Consider the following 17,756-nt stretch of genomic DNA (forward strand, 5'->3'; position numbering starts at 1 on the left):
ATGGCTTCATGACGCACAGGAGACAGAGTTAGCTCAACTCCTCCTCAAATACAGTGTCAAGATAAAAACTCTCAGCACCTTTAACTGTGGTCTCCCATTCACTCGTGAGTTACTCCACCTGCTCCTACACTACTGCCTTTGTTTTGCTAGATAACAGCGACGTCGTTGTGTCTTACCTGGATGTAAAAACACACAGAAAGCTCTAAAACGTCATCTAAAATTCCTAAAGATGAGGAAATGAAGTGGAGAAGAAGAAGAGAAAGAGGAGCAGACTCCTGCTGTGAGGCTGCAGGTGCTGCTGATTGAGAGGAAGAGGGAGAGACTGCTGCTAATGTGTGTTTATGTGTCATATGTCGTCAAACTACCATCAAAATGGTGAAAATGTTAGCGGAGCGTTTACGTTAACATTCTGTACAAACACTGACGAACCGCGACGTTCGTGGACTCTGGTCACCACTTGAGCGGGAAGACCAGAAGACCACACACACAACAGTGTGAGCACTTGGGTAAAAAAACATCTTCAATACTTGAATCCAAGTCAGTGTAGAACAACAAAACCATACAAGTACTCACATTATTTTCTTTGGCATCTCTGTCACCTTCAAACCATCACCACCAAGCTTTGGACACTTGCCTTATAGTCAAGTGTAAATACAAGTAGTCTGAATATCCATATACTGTAGAGTTTACTGGCTGCACCTTAGAAAGGTTTACACATACTAAGCAAGGCATTAGACATGAATGTTAACATGCGGGCACAATAAATTGACGGTGCTAATGTATGTGCTAAGCTAACAGGTTTACATGATATGTAGAGCCTTGTGTCCGCAATATGTCCTTATTCATGGTGAAAGCAACAAGAGCCAAATGTATAACAGAAGGGAAAGTTGGAGCTGAGATCCAGCTTTTGGTGTTATGTCTCATTTATGCTCAATATTCGAGGATGAAACCATCTGGCCATATTCATTTCGGCCTTATGTGCACTCTGTGAAATCTTACGGGCATAAACAAAACAGCAGATTCAAAGCAGTACCATGGGAACTCATGGGACTACTATTGTAGCCAATAGTTAAGGTCAGTCAACCATAGGGAGAAATGAGAACACATTTCAACAATTCTGCAAGCTGGCCAAAAAAAAACCAATGACAACAACAATGAAGCTGCTTTTACCTCTTCCATAAGGGGTACAGTATCACCACCTCAACGATCGCCATGGTTGATGTTGACAACTTTGCACTGCCCTCCAGTGGGTATACTGCTTAACAACCATGCCAACTTAAAAAAACACATGGAAGTACAGTATGGTGGCAGGGATGGTTACATTGTTGGAAACAAACATATCTTTTTTTGCATGTGAAGTCAGCATGAATGATACGGGGAGAACACACAGACTCACAATGCACGCAGTTGTACACATGACCATTGCCAGTATGCATTACAGTTACATGCATGCCTTGCCTGAAACACTGAACAACTACAACTCAGTAAATGAACATAAAGCAAAGAGCTCACTGACCTCAGGATAGCCTGCATAAAAAAAGAATTAAGTCGAACAGCGACAGATGCACTGTGGCACGTGGAATATTGCATCACAGGGACAAACTTAGGTGAACAACAGTGTCAGTTAACCAAGTAGAATATCACCTGAGGATAATCATGATCATGGAAGCTGTGGAGGTAAGTTACAACACTTATAAGTCCTGAAATGGTGCAATGATGCTTCCTGTAGTGTCATATAATGCCTATTTGACAGCAGTAAAACAAATATAAAATACCCATTGCTAAATAAATAAATGATCACACATGTTGGCATAGCAACATGTGGCAAATACTGTCTCTGGCCACTTAAGTTGCATGAGAGGAAGCTTCCCTGAGGGTTTGTAATAGGGGGACGTAGTATCTTTAATTCTAATCCCTAAAACAAAAGAATAATCTTTTATTCTTTTCCACTGAGCTGGATATGACACTCACCACAGTAAAAGCCCTCGCCCTGTAGCCTCATTACAATGCAAAAATAATAGACCTGGTAAAGAACTCTGTCAAATTTAAGTTAAAGCTGTAAAGCCTCATGAGGATAGCGTATACTTTGCGTTAAGGGGTGCAATGATTCATCAATTAATTAATTAGGATCTACTACTAAATTGTCATCTATTCTGATAATCGATTTGAATGTTTTTTTTAAATATTTAAAGAAACTTTCAAATTATTAAGCTTCTTAAATGTGAATATGTTCTGGTTTCTTCGTTCCATTTAACAAATAAATCATTAAAACTGAATAATTTTTGTGGACGATACAAAACATTTAAGGACATCAACATTTTGAGGTTTGGGAAACATTGATCATCAAATCTCACACAAGTATGTTTCCAGAGTTAAGTGGTGCTAAGTAGGGGGGGGAATCGTTATCGGTCAGTATCGGTCCAATACTGGTCAAAATCACTGGATAGAATGTTAGACAGATACAAATGTAAAATCCGATACAATCCAAAAATCCTATATATCGCATGCTTCACAATGCACAGGCTGTAAAAGTGTAAATAAAAATCAGCTTAGCCATTTTAGCTGAGTCATGTTTGGGCTGTTTATTTCTTCTTTTTGGGAGACCAATATTTGTTACACAGTTGGAGAATTATGTCTTTGAAATGACTCAGTGCAAATGTGTTAACAGTTTCATAGTTCATAAATTGTCTAAAATGACTGTATCAGACCAATATCAGTATCGGTAGATAGCCTACTCGAGTTTTTGATATTGGAATCGGTATCGGACCCAAAAAATGTTATCGGGACATCCCTAGTGCTAAGATTGAAGCTTGACTATGCGCTATTTAATTGGACCACTGTCTTTGTCAGAGTACACAAGCATTAGTCAGGCAGACTTTTTGAGGCTTTCAACAGTTTATTGAATGAAGTGTGTCTGCCTCCGCTACAGTAGGTGCACTGGCGATATGCCCTCTTTCAGCTTGCTAGTATTGGATGATTTCTAGGTTGACCAATTACGTCACAGACCAAAAACAACTTTGGCTGATGGCTGGTTGGTAGCATGTCAATCACTCATCTGTGTCTTTCAAACACCCATTAATCTCGAGATGACACAGCATAAATCCGTTCTCCTATAAATGCACCGGTCTGATTTTTGCCATGTTTTGCTTGTGGCATTTTCTATTATAGCAGATTATATATTATATTATATTCGATTTGGTACAATTACAGTTAAGATAATAATTCAGTTTTTTTCCTAACATCATGTAAACATCTTAGCTGATACACATGTGTGGAAGGTAGACAGAAAATATTGCTATATGTTTGAGGACCAAGACAACACTTTCCATGAGCTATAATGTAAGTGCACTGTAGAATATATTTTTATGACTTGGTTTTTAATCTTTTAAAAACACACATTTAAAGGACCTGTCACATGTACGAGTCTGTCAAGAAGCCATATACAAATCTGCAATTACTATATCAATGCTGCGATGATTGGTATCATGTGGCTCAAAGACAAAGGCCTGATTGTAAAGGGCAGCAACATTTTGCAGTAACCTGAGGTAATATCACTGTTGTTCATGTTTCATGGTGCAGTGAGGTAACTGAGGTACTGGGTGAATTTGTTTAATCAAACAAAAGTACCATAAATTAGTCATTGATAATTTATAATACTGCATAATTTTCTAGGCATAATAACTAAAAAAAAGCAAAGCAAGAGCAGAGCTGTAATAAGAAAAACCTACTGATGAATTATGCAGATCATTTATCTTTCAATACTTTAGTGGAAATGTACGATGGAGTATTAGGGCCACGCTTGAAGAAAACATTTTCTTGCCATAAAGAGATTCATCTCGACATGTCGACTTTAAACTTGACATGTCATGATTAAACTCAAAATTTCAAGAATAAAGTTGGAATATCAAGTCAAGATTTAAGTCAAGATTTAAGTCGACATTTTGTCCATCAGAGAGAGCGACCGAGAGCGACACAGAAGCTGCCACTGGATCCGGACAGTCAGTCTCAGACGTGGTTGGAATGTGAACCAGAGTTTGTAACCTGCTGAAATTTTTCTTGACTGTAAGCAGTAAAATATCAATAATGTAAAGTCTCCCTGTTAAGTCTCAGTCTCAGACTGAGTGTGTATTCAGTGGCAGCTTCTGTCGAGCATTCACTCTCACTGATGGACAAATATTAAAGGTGTCTTGCCTGGTAAGGCAAGGAAAGAAAGAAGCCCAACAGCTCATACAATGAGCAAGCACTAGGCCATCAAATCTCCCTTTTTTACAGGAGGAAATCTCTGACAGAACCAGACTCAAACATCAAGCAGCAAGCAGCCATCTGCCTAGGTCGGCTGGGGTGAAAGCAAATAGGAGATGGAGGAGAGGTTGGGAACAGAAAGGGGGAAAAGAAAAAAGAGAGGAGTAACAAAAAGAGATGAGAGATGGAGACAACAAATCAACCTATCAACAATCAAACAATATAACATGTATGTTAAAAAAAATAGGAGGAAAGGGAGAGAATAAGGGAAAGAGGGAACATGAACCAACATAAAAAGAACAAAATACAACAATAAAATAGGCAGGCTAGGACAGACTAACCCTCTGCAATAAAACTAAAATTGTAAAAAGAGCACAAGGAAAGATGGGGGACAGAATAGAGGTAGGGGACACGAGTGGAGGAGAGAAAAGATGAGAGAATGACAACTTGCAAATTTGCACATGACATTGAATTAAAATGTGTCCTCTCCTTGCATACAATGCCACTTTCAGAGAAGGTGAAGTATGAGCCCCTGTGCACGCACACTACAAAGACAGCCAACAATGATTGCATGGCATTTAAAAGGCATGGCATTCAGGAACATGCAGTGTCACATAAGTATTCAGATTCAGATATTCAGAGTATTCAGAATATTCACATATGACAGTGATGTTTCTTTCAGACTGTGCGGCAGAAAAATGTAAAATTACCACCAAGCCACGGTGACCACTGGCCACTCAAATCTATACATAATAACGCATTCACTAGGCACAGGTTTGTGAGGTCAGTGACCTTGGCCGTTAATAATCAACCACTACATTCACATCAGTTCATCAGAGTCAAAATAAAAATACCAAAATTGAATAAATCATGTTCAAGAATGGTTGGATGGACAGACAACCCAGAAACATAATGCCTTCAGCCTGACACAGAGGAATAAAAAAACATGTTTATTCTTAGATAAACTGATGACAAACTAGTTTAGCTACTTGAGGATGCATTTGCCTTTGTTTTGTTTTTTTAAAGTTGTTGTTGCTGAACATAACACACTGCTTGCACAGAAGTTGTGGTTTCCTGAATGTGCAAACTAGATCTATGATTGGCTAAAACCAAAACATAACATTTCCTGTGATGTTGGCGTTGGTGTGACATGCCACCAGCCACCACAATCCAAAAACATGCAGATGTGGAGATTAGGCCAATTGCACCCTCTAAATTAACCGTGAGTGTGAGAGTGGATGGTTGTTTGTTTCTATGTGGCCCTGTGATGGACTGGCAAACTGTCTAGGGTGTACCCCGCCTTTTGCCCTATGTCAGCATAAGGCAAAACCTCATGTGTATGATAAAGCAGTGCAAGATGAGTGACCGAGTGACATGCCACAGGAAATTCCAGTATACCAGGCATGTTGTGTTTGCAGTTTATTATAGACAAAAGTGAAATGACAGTTCTAGACTGAATGTCTAATAATGTTTATTATAATTATTCCCTATAACCTTATCAAATGAAATACATGCATTAGTATCCATCACCCCGAATCTCTAAGAGTAAGAGTGATACGATGTACACTTCTTATAGTGCACCACTCAGCACAAGATCACAATCTTATTTCCAAGGCTTCATCAAACAGTACACTCTCAAATGGCATCCCATCACAGGTGAATGGTGAAGCGTGAGAATCAGTTCTGCCAGTGGCTGCTATATGACAATAAAAAGAAGATCTTAGACTGTATGGGAAGTAGTAAAGGTCATTTTAAACAAATTGCAATGTTGTAAATTCACTTTTTAAAATGTTACTTGGTGGTAGCTCTAGAAATGACACACTACAGACTCAGAGGAGCTACAATCTACATTAAATAACAAACTTGCAATGCTGAACAGGATGTAGCAAACAGACGGATGATCTATAATTTTTTAATATAATTCTTTACATTATATTTTCACCAAATGAATATTAAAGCATTACATCAAGTCGGTTCACAGTCCAACATGACCAATTTAACCTCCTGTCTGAGTCACTGATTTTGTTGATGTCTTTTCCCACCTTTGCTCGACCTTGGTTTGCTCTCATTGAATATATTTTTGATGTTTTTCGACTTAATAAGTACTTTTAAGATAAGTGGAAGCAATAAACCCAAGTCAAAGCTGAAAAAACGTTCTTTAGAAATGATGCGAAAGAAAGAAAATACTCTTATTTGAAAGCACTTGTCATTTTACTCCTAATGCGTACACTTTCCAGTACATCTTTGTGCGCTTCACAGTCTACATTTCATGAAGAGCATTCCAAGTTTGACATCATTCAATTATTTGTACTTTTGGAACTGATTTAATGGTTGTTTCCAAGCCACTGTCGTTTTCTTGACCAAATCAAACAGCACAGATCAATTGGCTGCAGTGGATGTACACACATTTAACCAGTACTTTAAGAATCTAAAAAGGGAACGTCCACAAATTATGAATGAAATCAGACAATTTTCAAGTTACTGATAGGTCCTCCGTGCTTCAACTCTTTTATCACCACACCCAGCAGCTTCACCATCACTCAGACAGCTCAGTTCACTGCAATAAAGGCCTTACTGTACACTTGAAACTATTACAACAGCTGAAAAAAAGGCAGAAACATTCTCACAGTCAGCAGCGTGCAAAGGTAACAGCAATTGATGGTGATGGAGATTTCAGCAAACATTTCACCAATATAAGCTTTTCAAGATTCTCTCTCTGCTCACATGATTGATGTTTCAAGCAGATGTTACAGTACAATCAGAGCAAAGACTGGTGTGCATAACAAACTAGATTAATAATTAGTAATTTAAAACACACACACACACAAGCTGCCTTTTCACCATGTATTGTGGTGTGGCTGAATCTGTGAAGAGTCTTTGTCACAACAACTGTTGAAAAGGCAGCCGCAATGAATGGGTTATTACCCGCTTTTCAATCAGTCATAACCACAACACACATTGTCAACTGTGATGATAATGGCAAATGTTACTCCCAAACATAGACAATTAGAATTAAAATGTGTTATTTTTGCACACACACACCAATTAGTGATTGTGAATTTGACCCATCCTTATACACACCAGTAGTGAACACAAACAAGCCAGGTGCAGAAGCAGTGGGACTGGGTGCCTTGTTCAGGGCAAGGCCACCCCAGCCCTTAACCCGTCCCAGGATTTGAACCAGCAACCCTACATCCATGTCCACATACAGTACAAGTTTGTTAAATTCAAAAGTAAATGGTGCTTTTGTGCTTGAGAACAGTTCATGATCAGTCCTGTGTACAGTTACCACAGCAGGTCACAATCCATGCAATGCAAGCATGATGCTGCCAGAGACTTACTGGGCATTGGTTGAGTCCATACTGTACTCCTCCTGATACCTGGATGCGGCACACGTGGACACAGACAGGCACAGATTAGGAGAGAGTGAGGTTGTCAAAACAGGAAAGGGAAGGAAAAGGATGAACAGCAAGAAAAGGATCCCACTGCAGTCAGTGTTCATCCCAACTCAGATACAACAATTGCATTACCTTGAGGGAGAATTTGACTCTTTGTGCAGAAGTATCACAGAGAGCCACGTTAGCTAGTTTATATTCTTTGTAGAAAACCAGAACATATTCACTATGTTGGTTATACCCAAGACTTTTCCACCAAGGTTTTGTTTAGGAAATAAATGTAGTCAGAGTTTAATTCACAGGGCACATGTACAAATTATGTACTGACTTCATTTAAAAATATACAGTAACGTTTCAGTTGACTTGAGAACAGATGGGACACCTAATGCAAACCACAGGGGATCAGTGGACACACCCTGTCACTCAGTCATTGGTTGCTACACTGAGATGACCAGAGGAAGAACAGGGAAGTCTGTAACACTGAGGGACATTGACAGACAGAGAGACATACTCAGATATTGATTTTAATGACTAGGGGTTAAAGGTACAAAGCGATCCAGACAAAACCAATATGTGACTTGTTTATTCAGTGTTTTAATGTTGTCACTGCTCCATCAACCGATCATTCAGGTGCATTTTATGGTTCAATCTAACCTGAAAATGAGCCTTGATTTAAAATGAAAACTGTGACTCAGATTGTCCATTTCCTACATCGTATTATCTTTATTCTTCCACACATTTCTGTCAGATAATGCTGTATAATAAAATACTTGGATTGTATTACATTATGCAGTTTTTGTGTCATGAAAACAAAAGCTGTCGTTTGGTCAAAACTATTAATTAGAAAGAGTGAAGGAATTTCTTTAAAAACCAAATGGTCATTATTTGCCGGTTGAAGCGTTAAATGCTTTATGATAAAGGAAGAAAACGTCATCATACCATTAACCTTTCTTTAAAAATGGACTAATGGGTTGTGCATTTATTCCAGGAAGCAGCCACTGTAGGTCACAAGAGATGTCTTATACCTTTTTGAGTAACTAATAAAGAACCATTTGCAAAAGAGCAGCCTCCATCATTACTCCCACAGGAATTAATTAGACACCACTTTTGGGATATCACTGAAGTCAAAGGGCTCTTAGTGGCAAAATATGAACATTTCCAATGTTCATTTAGTTGCAAACACACTAAAAATTACAAAAAAAAGTGACATATGAGGATTGTAATTATCAATCAAACTGCATGTTGCATTTAAAAAAAAAAGAAAGAAAACAGATTATGTTTAATATTCAATTTTGAAACGATATTAGGGAGATTAAAGATGCATTTGAATTTTGTATTTGATATTTAAAAAGTTGAACTGAAGCTTTCACAAATATGCAACAGACTGATGTAGTGTACAGTTTGTGGCAGAGCATCACTTATTTTTAAGCTATTTGGCTAAAAACACTTGCTACTAGAAAGGCTATCAGCGTAATTAAAAGGTTCAAACTGAACCTAATAAAAGTACTGTAGGTTCACATTGGAAATAAAGTATAGAATGAGTCTGTTTATCAGAAATATGGCATCACACCAATGAACAACTCTGCTGTAATCTCACTGTCCACTCTATGGCTAGTTGAAAACAATTTTATGAGCAATAAAAGATGCTATCTGGCTGCTAAGAGCTTTAAACTGAGCCTCCATTAGCTGATTCACTGATGCACTCAGATCGTCTCTCTTTCTCCTTATCTTTAACATAAACCAAAAACCAAAAAATCTAAATATTCATGCAGCTAACACCATAATGCCCTTGAACTCCGACTGTAATCCTGAGATGTACAGCAAAGAAGAAAAGCAATTCTCACCTCTGTAGCCGCAGAAGCTGAAACTCAAGTGTGAGCTGAGCAGCGGAGATAACAATGCAAAACGACCAGCACTTTCAAAGTCCAATTACATGCACTGAGACCTGCCTCGAACACTAACCGATATTAAGTGGGATGGGATCTTAGACACATACATCATCTCTGCGCCACTTTGAAGGACAAATGGGAGTGGTACTACTTTTCCATCTTTCAATTCAGTCCTTTCTCAAACTCAATTTTAGATCATTGTGTGAAATATGCATGTTAGAGATGTGTCCACTTGTGTCCATTCCCAGACAAAAAAAGCGAAGTATCTGTGACACTGATGTAGAGCTGAAACAATTAATCGATTACTAAATTAATCGACAACTATTTTATAACTGATTAATCGGTTTGAAGCTTTTTTTCACGATTAAAACAACATTTCCGATTGTTTAAGCTTCTTAAATGAAAGCTTCTTTCATTTCTTTGCTCTGGATAACAAAGGAATCATTAAAAGTTTATCATTTTGGTTTGAGGACAAAACAAGACATTTGAGGACATCATCATTTCCAGGTTTGACGAAAACCGATGAACATTTTTAAGGTTTTCTGATATTTTATGGACCAAACGATTAATCTTTAATTGAGAAAATAATCGACAGATTAATCGATTATGAAAATAATCGTTATTTGCAGCTCTACATTGATGTTTATTTTGATGCTGAAACCTACTGAATCATAAGCTACGACACAATACAGTGTATGCCACTTGGCAACGTCATCAGTTGCATCATCAGCTGACAAGTTGGCAATGCAATTAGCATGCACCAGTGGACCAGCAAAGGATCAGCCTCTCTCTGGCAATCATTCTGTTTATGTGTGCGGAAAGAAATCCAAAGAAAATCCCACACACACACACATTGTGCTACATACCGTTTACATTCTGCCTCCAGCTATCTCTGGCCACAAGACTGTGACAACAGCTATTTTTGAACCTCTCGATTTAGGAGACACAATCAAAGAGATTGCCGTGATTGTTTCACATTGGCAGCTTCCATCTGGGAAAGCCCAACACTGTACAATGTATACTGGGTTTTACTCAAGCCATGGCATCTGCTCTGAAGATCAGAATGCTTCACTTGTTGGTCTTGTGCAATCAAGCCACTTTTAGAAAACCTGTGTTAGTGCTCCTAGCACAGCTCGGATTCAGTACAGACACTGTTTACATACAGCATGAGCTGAATCTGGCAGCTTTTTTCCCCCAATATTGCACTTCCTCCTTCTTTAAGTACTCACATTGATTATATGCTACGGGATTAACTGGTGCTTTTTAATAAAATGGAAAAGACAAGTGAGAACTGGTTTGATCGATGAGCTGACCTACATGAACACAAGTGTCACATACTGTGTATACACACACACACACACACACACACACACACACACATACGCACACATACGCAGCTTTGTGCAATTATTCTTCTTAGGATACTGCACTGACTAATCTAGTCCAATACCTCAGAAATTAGCTTCTGCCACATATGGACCAGGTTTTGGTCTTCATAAGGACTAATGGTCCTGACAAGGTCAGTGTTTATGCCAGAAAAAGTCATAAAGAGGTAAGAAATACAGGTATATACACACACACACACACACACACACACACACACACAGTATCTCAGTGTTACAAAGACTTGCATGCTTTTCAGTGTAACCAGGGATCTTGTTATATTTTGAGTGATTCCACAGTCAGCGACTGAGAGATTTCTCCCTCCTGGTTTAATGAACAGCAAACTCGAACAACATCTAATTTACCACAAGAACCACCACATGCAAACCCCCTCATTAGACATGGGTACTCGAATTAAAATGATGGCAAAATTGTTCAGTGAAAAGCAAGAGTGCTATTTATAAAGACACAAAGACAAATGGGAGGACAACTCTCTTACAATCACAATGCAATTGAGCAGCACCATTTACAAAAGAACGCAGAATAGAAATCACCTGTTCCTGCTATTTCCCAAGTGACTCCTGCTAACACATGAAGTAATTCTTATTTAGACACTACAGACGAATGAAGACTCATTACTCAAGACCATGGACACTTTAGAGAAACTCGAGAATACAGATTAAGACAAATTTATACAGAAATTAATATTGTAAGCATGAAGGAAATCATGACACAAACATCCACAAACTAACACTAACACACTAACACAAGTTATGGTAACAACACCTTTTTTCACATTACCATATACACTTTTTTAATGTCTTCTAACTGCATGTGTCATGTGACTGTTTTGATCCAATCATGACTGAGTATTCACATCTGCAGGTTTAACATTAACAATAAGCCAGTTGAATTATTAATATAATTATAATTATCTTAGGATAGATCGTATAATAGGTGTGGGAACACTTAGGCAATCCTCTCATGCTCCAAAAATTATAATACATTTAAAATGTATTATATAACAATCAGAATTTGTCATTTTAAAAGGATAACTGCATTAGGAGTGCCTACAAGGGGATAACAAAAATGTGGCAGGATATAACGAAAAGGGAGCATAAAATAGATTAAAACAGACAATGGTACACAGATGAATTCGGACTTAATAAACTTACACTAAATTGATTTTTTTTAATGAGCTCCATTCTCCAAATGTGTTATTTTTTCAGGCAGATTTTCCAAGGAGTTGCAATATGATGGTGACCAAAATAAATCTGTTCTGTTTTGGCCATTTCTGCTGTCAAACCTCCATGTTTCATTTACTGTAGATAGATACTGCCTACAATATTTGGATGCCAATGCTTTATGGAGTATCCTTCATACACAAATTTAAAGAGGATTTCCAGGGTATGGATCATTATGCTGAAATAAAGGAGTTCCGTCTTGCACGATTGAACCACAGTATTGATTATCTCTCTCCTCATATTGTTCTTGAGCCAGCTGGACACAAACCCTACGGTGATAACATTTCACAAAGTAGAGTCGATTCCTGACATCTTGTCAGCCTGCGGTGGCATTCAGAAACACTTATATAACAAATGAAATCTATGTTTTTGGGAAAATCTGGTAACCCAGGGCCAATTCAACGGATTGTGACAGCCAATATGCTCCGAGCAGCTGTCAGCTGACTCACTGTGACATTTTTAACACACCAACAGATCTGCAGTCAGCTTCTTAACACCATGAGCTTCATCACTGCATATGCCATAGTTCATGCTTATTATTCACTGTCAGTGTTGCTAATGATAAATGATATATTTGCATCATCCCTGTAGTCTTTTTTCACGAGTTTTATGGATATTAGTGGACATTCAATGGTGAAGAGGAAGACGGGAAACCAGAGGTGAGAGGATACGTTAATGAAACACAACTCCCTGTAGTCGTCATCATTTTGTGAATCGTTAGCTGAATTACTATGGTATATGCTAGTGCTTTGTGCCAGGATTTACTGCCACACAAAGGTCATGATTATCAAAAACATCAGAAAAGACGACATTCAAGAAATGCTTATATTCCAAAAACTTTGAAAGACCACCCTCACAAATTCAGCTAACTAAAATTTAACCCAGCGTAAGGTATACTTGACACATTTTAAGCCTAATCCACCTTCATTCTTAGGACTTTGGATGACACTGTGAGCTCTGTAACTCCTTCCAGATACATCACAGAAAAAAAAACGGCAGCTAAGCGGGAGAAATTTTGCCCTAAGGGAACGCTTTGCACAGATCAGATCAGCCACAGGGATTGGAAAGGTTTAGCTGAGACATAATTGCTTTCTAGAATGGGAAGAGGGAGTAAAGGTGATTAAAGGTCACATATTGTAGAAACGTGAGATTCCAATGTTCTAAGTGATTATAAAAACAAGATGCTTCACAAATACTGCTAAAAAAAATCAAAACAGAGAAGTGTGAACAGCCATTTAAAAGAAGTGTACTTCCAAGCCTTTACAGTCTACTACCATGGCGATGAATTGATTAATAAGCTAGTACTCAGCTACTGATTTCAGCCACTTATATTTGATAATTAATCAATCTCATTAATAGTTCTTTTTGTCATTCTGAGTTTTGTCAAAACATCAAAGATTGGCATGCTTCACCATTTTTGACATTATATGGGCAACTTTCAATTAATCAATAATGTAATCAACAGCACAGCACTTTAACTTTAACCATCAAAAACTAATCAATCCTTATTGCGGGTGAAGTGTTAATGAAATGCAGCACAATCACCAGATATGAGGAAGCTAATATATCATTGCATAACAAACAAAAGAATATTACAGATCAGTGCTGCAATGTCTGTGCATTTTATTCAGACCGTGTCCAATAACCTGGTTCATAAAACCACAGATAGTTTGACACACTTCTGGAAAAGGCACCGCATAACACTCTAGAAACATTTCTTCGTAAAAGAACCTGACCTGACCTGAATTTTGAGTTTTTAACCATCAAAGTAGCATTAACAAAATGGCTGCCTAAAAACTGAAAAAATTCAGCATGTTATGTGAAAAAAGTCACAATCCCAACTTTTACTAAAAAAAAACGTGTCTCGCATGCACGAAATATGTCTAAAATACTGTTTATATAATTGATATCAAAACACTCATTAGACATTAGAGCCTCATGATCACAATGTAACCTATAACCTATATTGTATCTCATGCCAAATGCAAATGACATGCCTCAAATAATAAAAGGAGAAATACTGACAGAGACCAATTCCACCAGCACACTGTTGTCTGAAACACTGCCAAACAGGGACACTCTCTATTTCCAGCCAAACTGAGCCCATGAAACTAGCAACACAGAATTCTCATCTGCATGTCTCCCTCAGTTGTTACAGGCTTGACCCGATTTGCACAAACCACAATCTAATTTGTCTATCAAATGGAAGAAGTGTCTTTAAATATGCAGACAGGTTATAGAGAGAATATAACATGCAGGTTTTTAATTGGAACATGGAGGTATGCCAACATCATCGCCTGTGGTTTGCATTTGAATTCAGTCTTGGATGTATGTGATGGAGAAAAAAACCTTATTTATTAAAACACTTAGAGTCATAAAATTGTAATGCAAATGCAGCAACCTTTGAATTATGTAATCACTGTATACACTGCAGCCACTGAATGAATCCCAGCCACGCTGACAGAGAGCAATGACAGCTTCAGTCCTGAAACTGACTCATAATAACTGGCTCACTGCTGTCACCTCGTAACGATTATGTCATTCACATTCCTATCAATATGCGTGGGAAATGTCAATTTATTGGTTCAGGTGGGATAAAGATCACAATGCAACTTTTGCGTGAGGATACATTACAAGTTATTTAGTAGACGTGATGATGCACCGCGCATCGTGTTATTCGGCGGATGCTGCATGCGTGTGTGCAGGCGAGATGCGTTCAGAAACATGCCACTCTGGTGCGGATCTGCGGCAGTTACCTTTGGCCCGCATCGCTCCCAAAAGAGCCTACGGTCCGGAGAGGTTTGGAGGGGTTGACCCATGTGGGCTCTGGTGTTTTCTGCACCTCGGTCTTCACGTCTGGGTCGATCTCCGAGGGCGAAGGCGTCAGCTTTGCGCCCGCCATGGTTGCCTGCCCGCCGAGTGTGATGCTTCCTCCGGAGCACGGCCAATATGTGTCTTCCTCCTGGTGTCAGCTGCACAAGCTCAGCGACCGACGCTAAAAAAACCGCATCCTCAGTTTCAATGTTTCTGCACGAAGGCGGAGGGAGAGCTTACGTCTCCCGCTCTGCTGCCGCATCACATCACAGGGAGCTCAGAGGCTCAGTGAGCAGAGCATCGCCACGTCTCCTCCTGCTCATGGAGCTGAGCTCTCCTCCATCACTGGTGGAGATAAAGGTCCTCGTGCGCGTTAGATACACGCGTCGCCACGAAGTAACGTCAAGCGCTCAACCAACGCAACGGTCTCTCCGGCGGCTTACATAACTTACATAACACAGTCAAATATAATTATCCATTTCATCCACCTGTTCCGTGTTTTTTTTTTCCAATTCTAGACTGTTTTTTTTTTTTGTTTTTTTTACAGCACAACACATGATTGATCTAGGCAATTACATGATTAGATGCAAATAAATGCTCCCGATAATCAAAACTCATAATTCAGCCTCCTTCAAATGTTGTTGTGCTCTGACTGTAAACAAAGAGACAGAGGATAATGACAAAACCGCAGAGCAGAGAGCAGGTGGCCTGAAGCCTGTAGACAAACACTCATGTCAGGTTTGCATAGAAACACACGTCACACCTGAACTACATCCTCTATCAAAGTCAAGCTTCCAACACAAGGAACACATATCTCTCACATCAATTGGTGTTTGTTCTGTAAACAAAACATAAGAATATTTGTTTTATTATTCTTTGAAATCTCTTTTAGGGAAAAATAGGGAAAAGTCAATGGAATAAATAAACCTGAGCAATCGAATGGAAATACAAGTGTGTGCAAGTCTCCCTTAGAGAATATGTGTACAGTACACTGATACAAGACAAGTCCATTTGTATCAACTATATAACTGCAAATGCATAACTGCGCTATGCCCATGACTCAGTTTCCATATGCTGATTTGTCTCATTTGAATGGTCAACAGTCAGTAATATCGTACCAGTAATGTCGGTACGATTAACATGCTCATTCATTTACGAAAAGGGCAAATCGCCAGTATGGATGCCAAATTCAAAATGGCATTCTTCCTATTGAGTTGGGGCCAAGTTTAGTGAAATATGGTGCAACTTGGTTTCGGATTTCTCCATCCTTGTTTCACCTTAGGGGGCGCTACAGAGCCATTTGACACCACTTCTTGGTGTCAAATTCTTTGCCAGTTCTTATTTGCGTGCCATTTTTGCAATTGTGCAATGCAATTGTGGCGGAAGAAAGAAAAAAAATCCTAGAATAGCAATATGTTCTAGCACAACTGTGTGAGTGCTGGGCCCAAAATATGAAAATATTTTGTCTTCTTAACCCTGAATTGCAATTGATTAACTTCAAAAAGTCTAAAAAAAAAAAAACGAGAATTAAATGAATATTATAATTTCACTAATGGCACAAACAAGTACAGCAAGTACAGGAGATGGAAAGGTGTCAGTGTCAGCTCACTGAGCAAGCTTTTGAGGATCTGTTTAGAGACATCAATTTTCTCATTTTGTAATGTTACATGCTTCAGCAAAATCACAAGGTAACTAGCATATACAGTATACAAAACGTGGATGTAACTGTTCCCTTTTCAAAACAAACTCCCATTCTGAAGCCTCAGATTTGTGATTTGAGCTCGATTTTCCTCTAAATGGGAACATAATTTACAAAACTGACATAGTCTTCTATTAAGGAGGACCAAAAACTGGTGATTGAGACGTAAACTCTTCAGGAAAATGTGTTATAAATAAAGTGTGCGTCACTTTTCAAACTGGAAGACTACATCAATTTTATTGACATTGAGATTATAATAGTCTCGCTAAGAAGCTAGCTGCTCACAAGCAACTCCCGCGAGGTTGGCTTTGCTCATAAAACTAGCTATTTTTGGGGCTTTACACCATTTTTGGACCAAACAACTAATCAATTAATTGGGACAATAAATAATTGATCAGGAAAAATAAACATTATGCAGCACAACTCATTTTCAGTGTGACTTGGGTCACAAGAGGAAGCTGAAAAGATAGCCAATCATCATCCCTGACTCGTTGTCATGGAGATACTGGGCATATATACCAAAGAATACATTTGCAGAGAAATGGTGTTTGCACATAATGGTCCCAGAGTAAAATGTCACTAAACTACCACAACCAGCCAGTTAAAAATACACTGACATTCAGGATGGTTTATTTGTTTTCTCATTTATCTCACTCTCCTCCGTCTTTATTGTATTTTATTGCTTCATTTATCTTTAATCATTTAAGCATGTGGGTTGTTTTCAAATGTGCTATATAAATAAATGTGACCTTAACCTGGACTTAAACATCATAATGAAACATGCAAATGACAGGGGACGGGAGATTTTGAACAAAATAGTATTTGTAATTGTAACCAATGAGCCATGACCCTTTCATGTTTGCTTCAATTTACAAACATTATTCAAATTTACAGCAAGTTTTCTCCAAACTAAATCTTGGTATTAGATCCCAGCTCATTATCCTTTGTTAGTGGATCCCCAAAAAAGCTATCCACGGTTCATTTTACCATCTAGTTTATAATTATGATTTCACAGGCCTGTTTACTGTTTACAGTGATGTATTTATTGGACGATGAAACGTAATCAGAAGAGCCACATGAGCAGAAACCT

At 38.5% G+C, this 17,756-nt stretch overlaps 1 protein-coding gene across 21 annotated transcripts in view; it reads right to left on the bottom strand.

The window, feature by feature from the left end:
- Positions 1-17,756, bottom strand: part of kcnt1b (potassium sodium-activated channel subfamily T member 1b) — an 81,229-nt gene that overhangs the window by 39,319 nt on the left and 24,154 nt on the right. For 14 of the 21 annotated variants that reach the window (XM_058636457.1, XM_058636453.1, XM_058636444.1 and 11 more), the window contains exon 4: positions 7,584-7,622. The exons of 4 other annotated variants lie outside the window; for them this stretch is intronic. In XM_058636457.1, coding sequence (XP_058492440.1) covers positions 7,584-7,622 — 39 coding nt within the window. Of the gene's footprint in view, positions 1-1,170; positions 1,254-7,583; positions 7,623-14,909; positions 15,613-17,756 lie in introns of those variants that run through there. 3 more of the 21 variants (XM_058636455.1, XM_058636458.1, XM_058636459.1) reach the window with 3 other exon arrangements.

The sequence above is a fragment of the Solea solea genome, chromosome 8 (assembly GCF_958295425.1).
Source record: "Solea solea chromosome 8, fSolSol10.1, whole genome shotgun sequence".
Taxonomy (NCBI): domain Eukaryota; kingdom Metazoa; phylum Chordata; class Actinopteri; order Pleuronectiformes; family Soleidae; genus Solea; species Solea solea.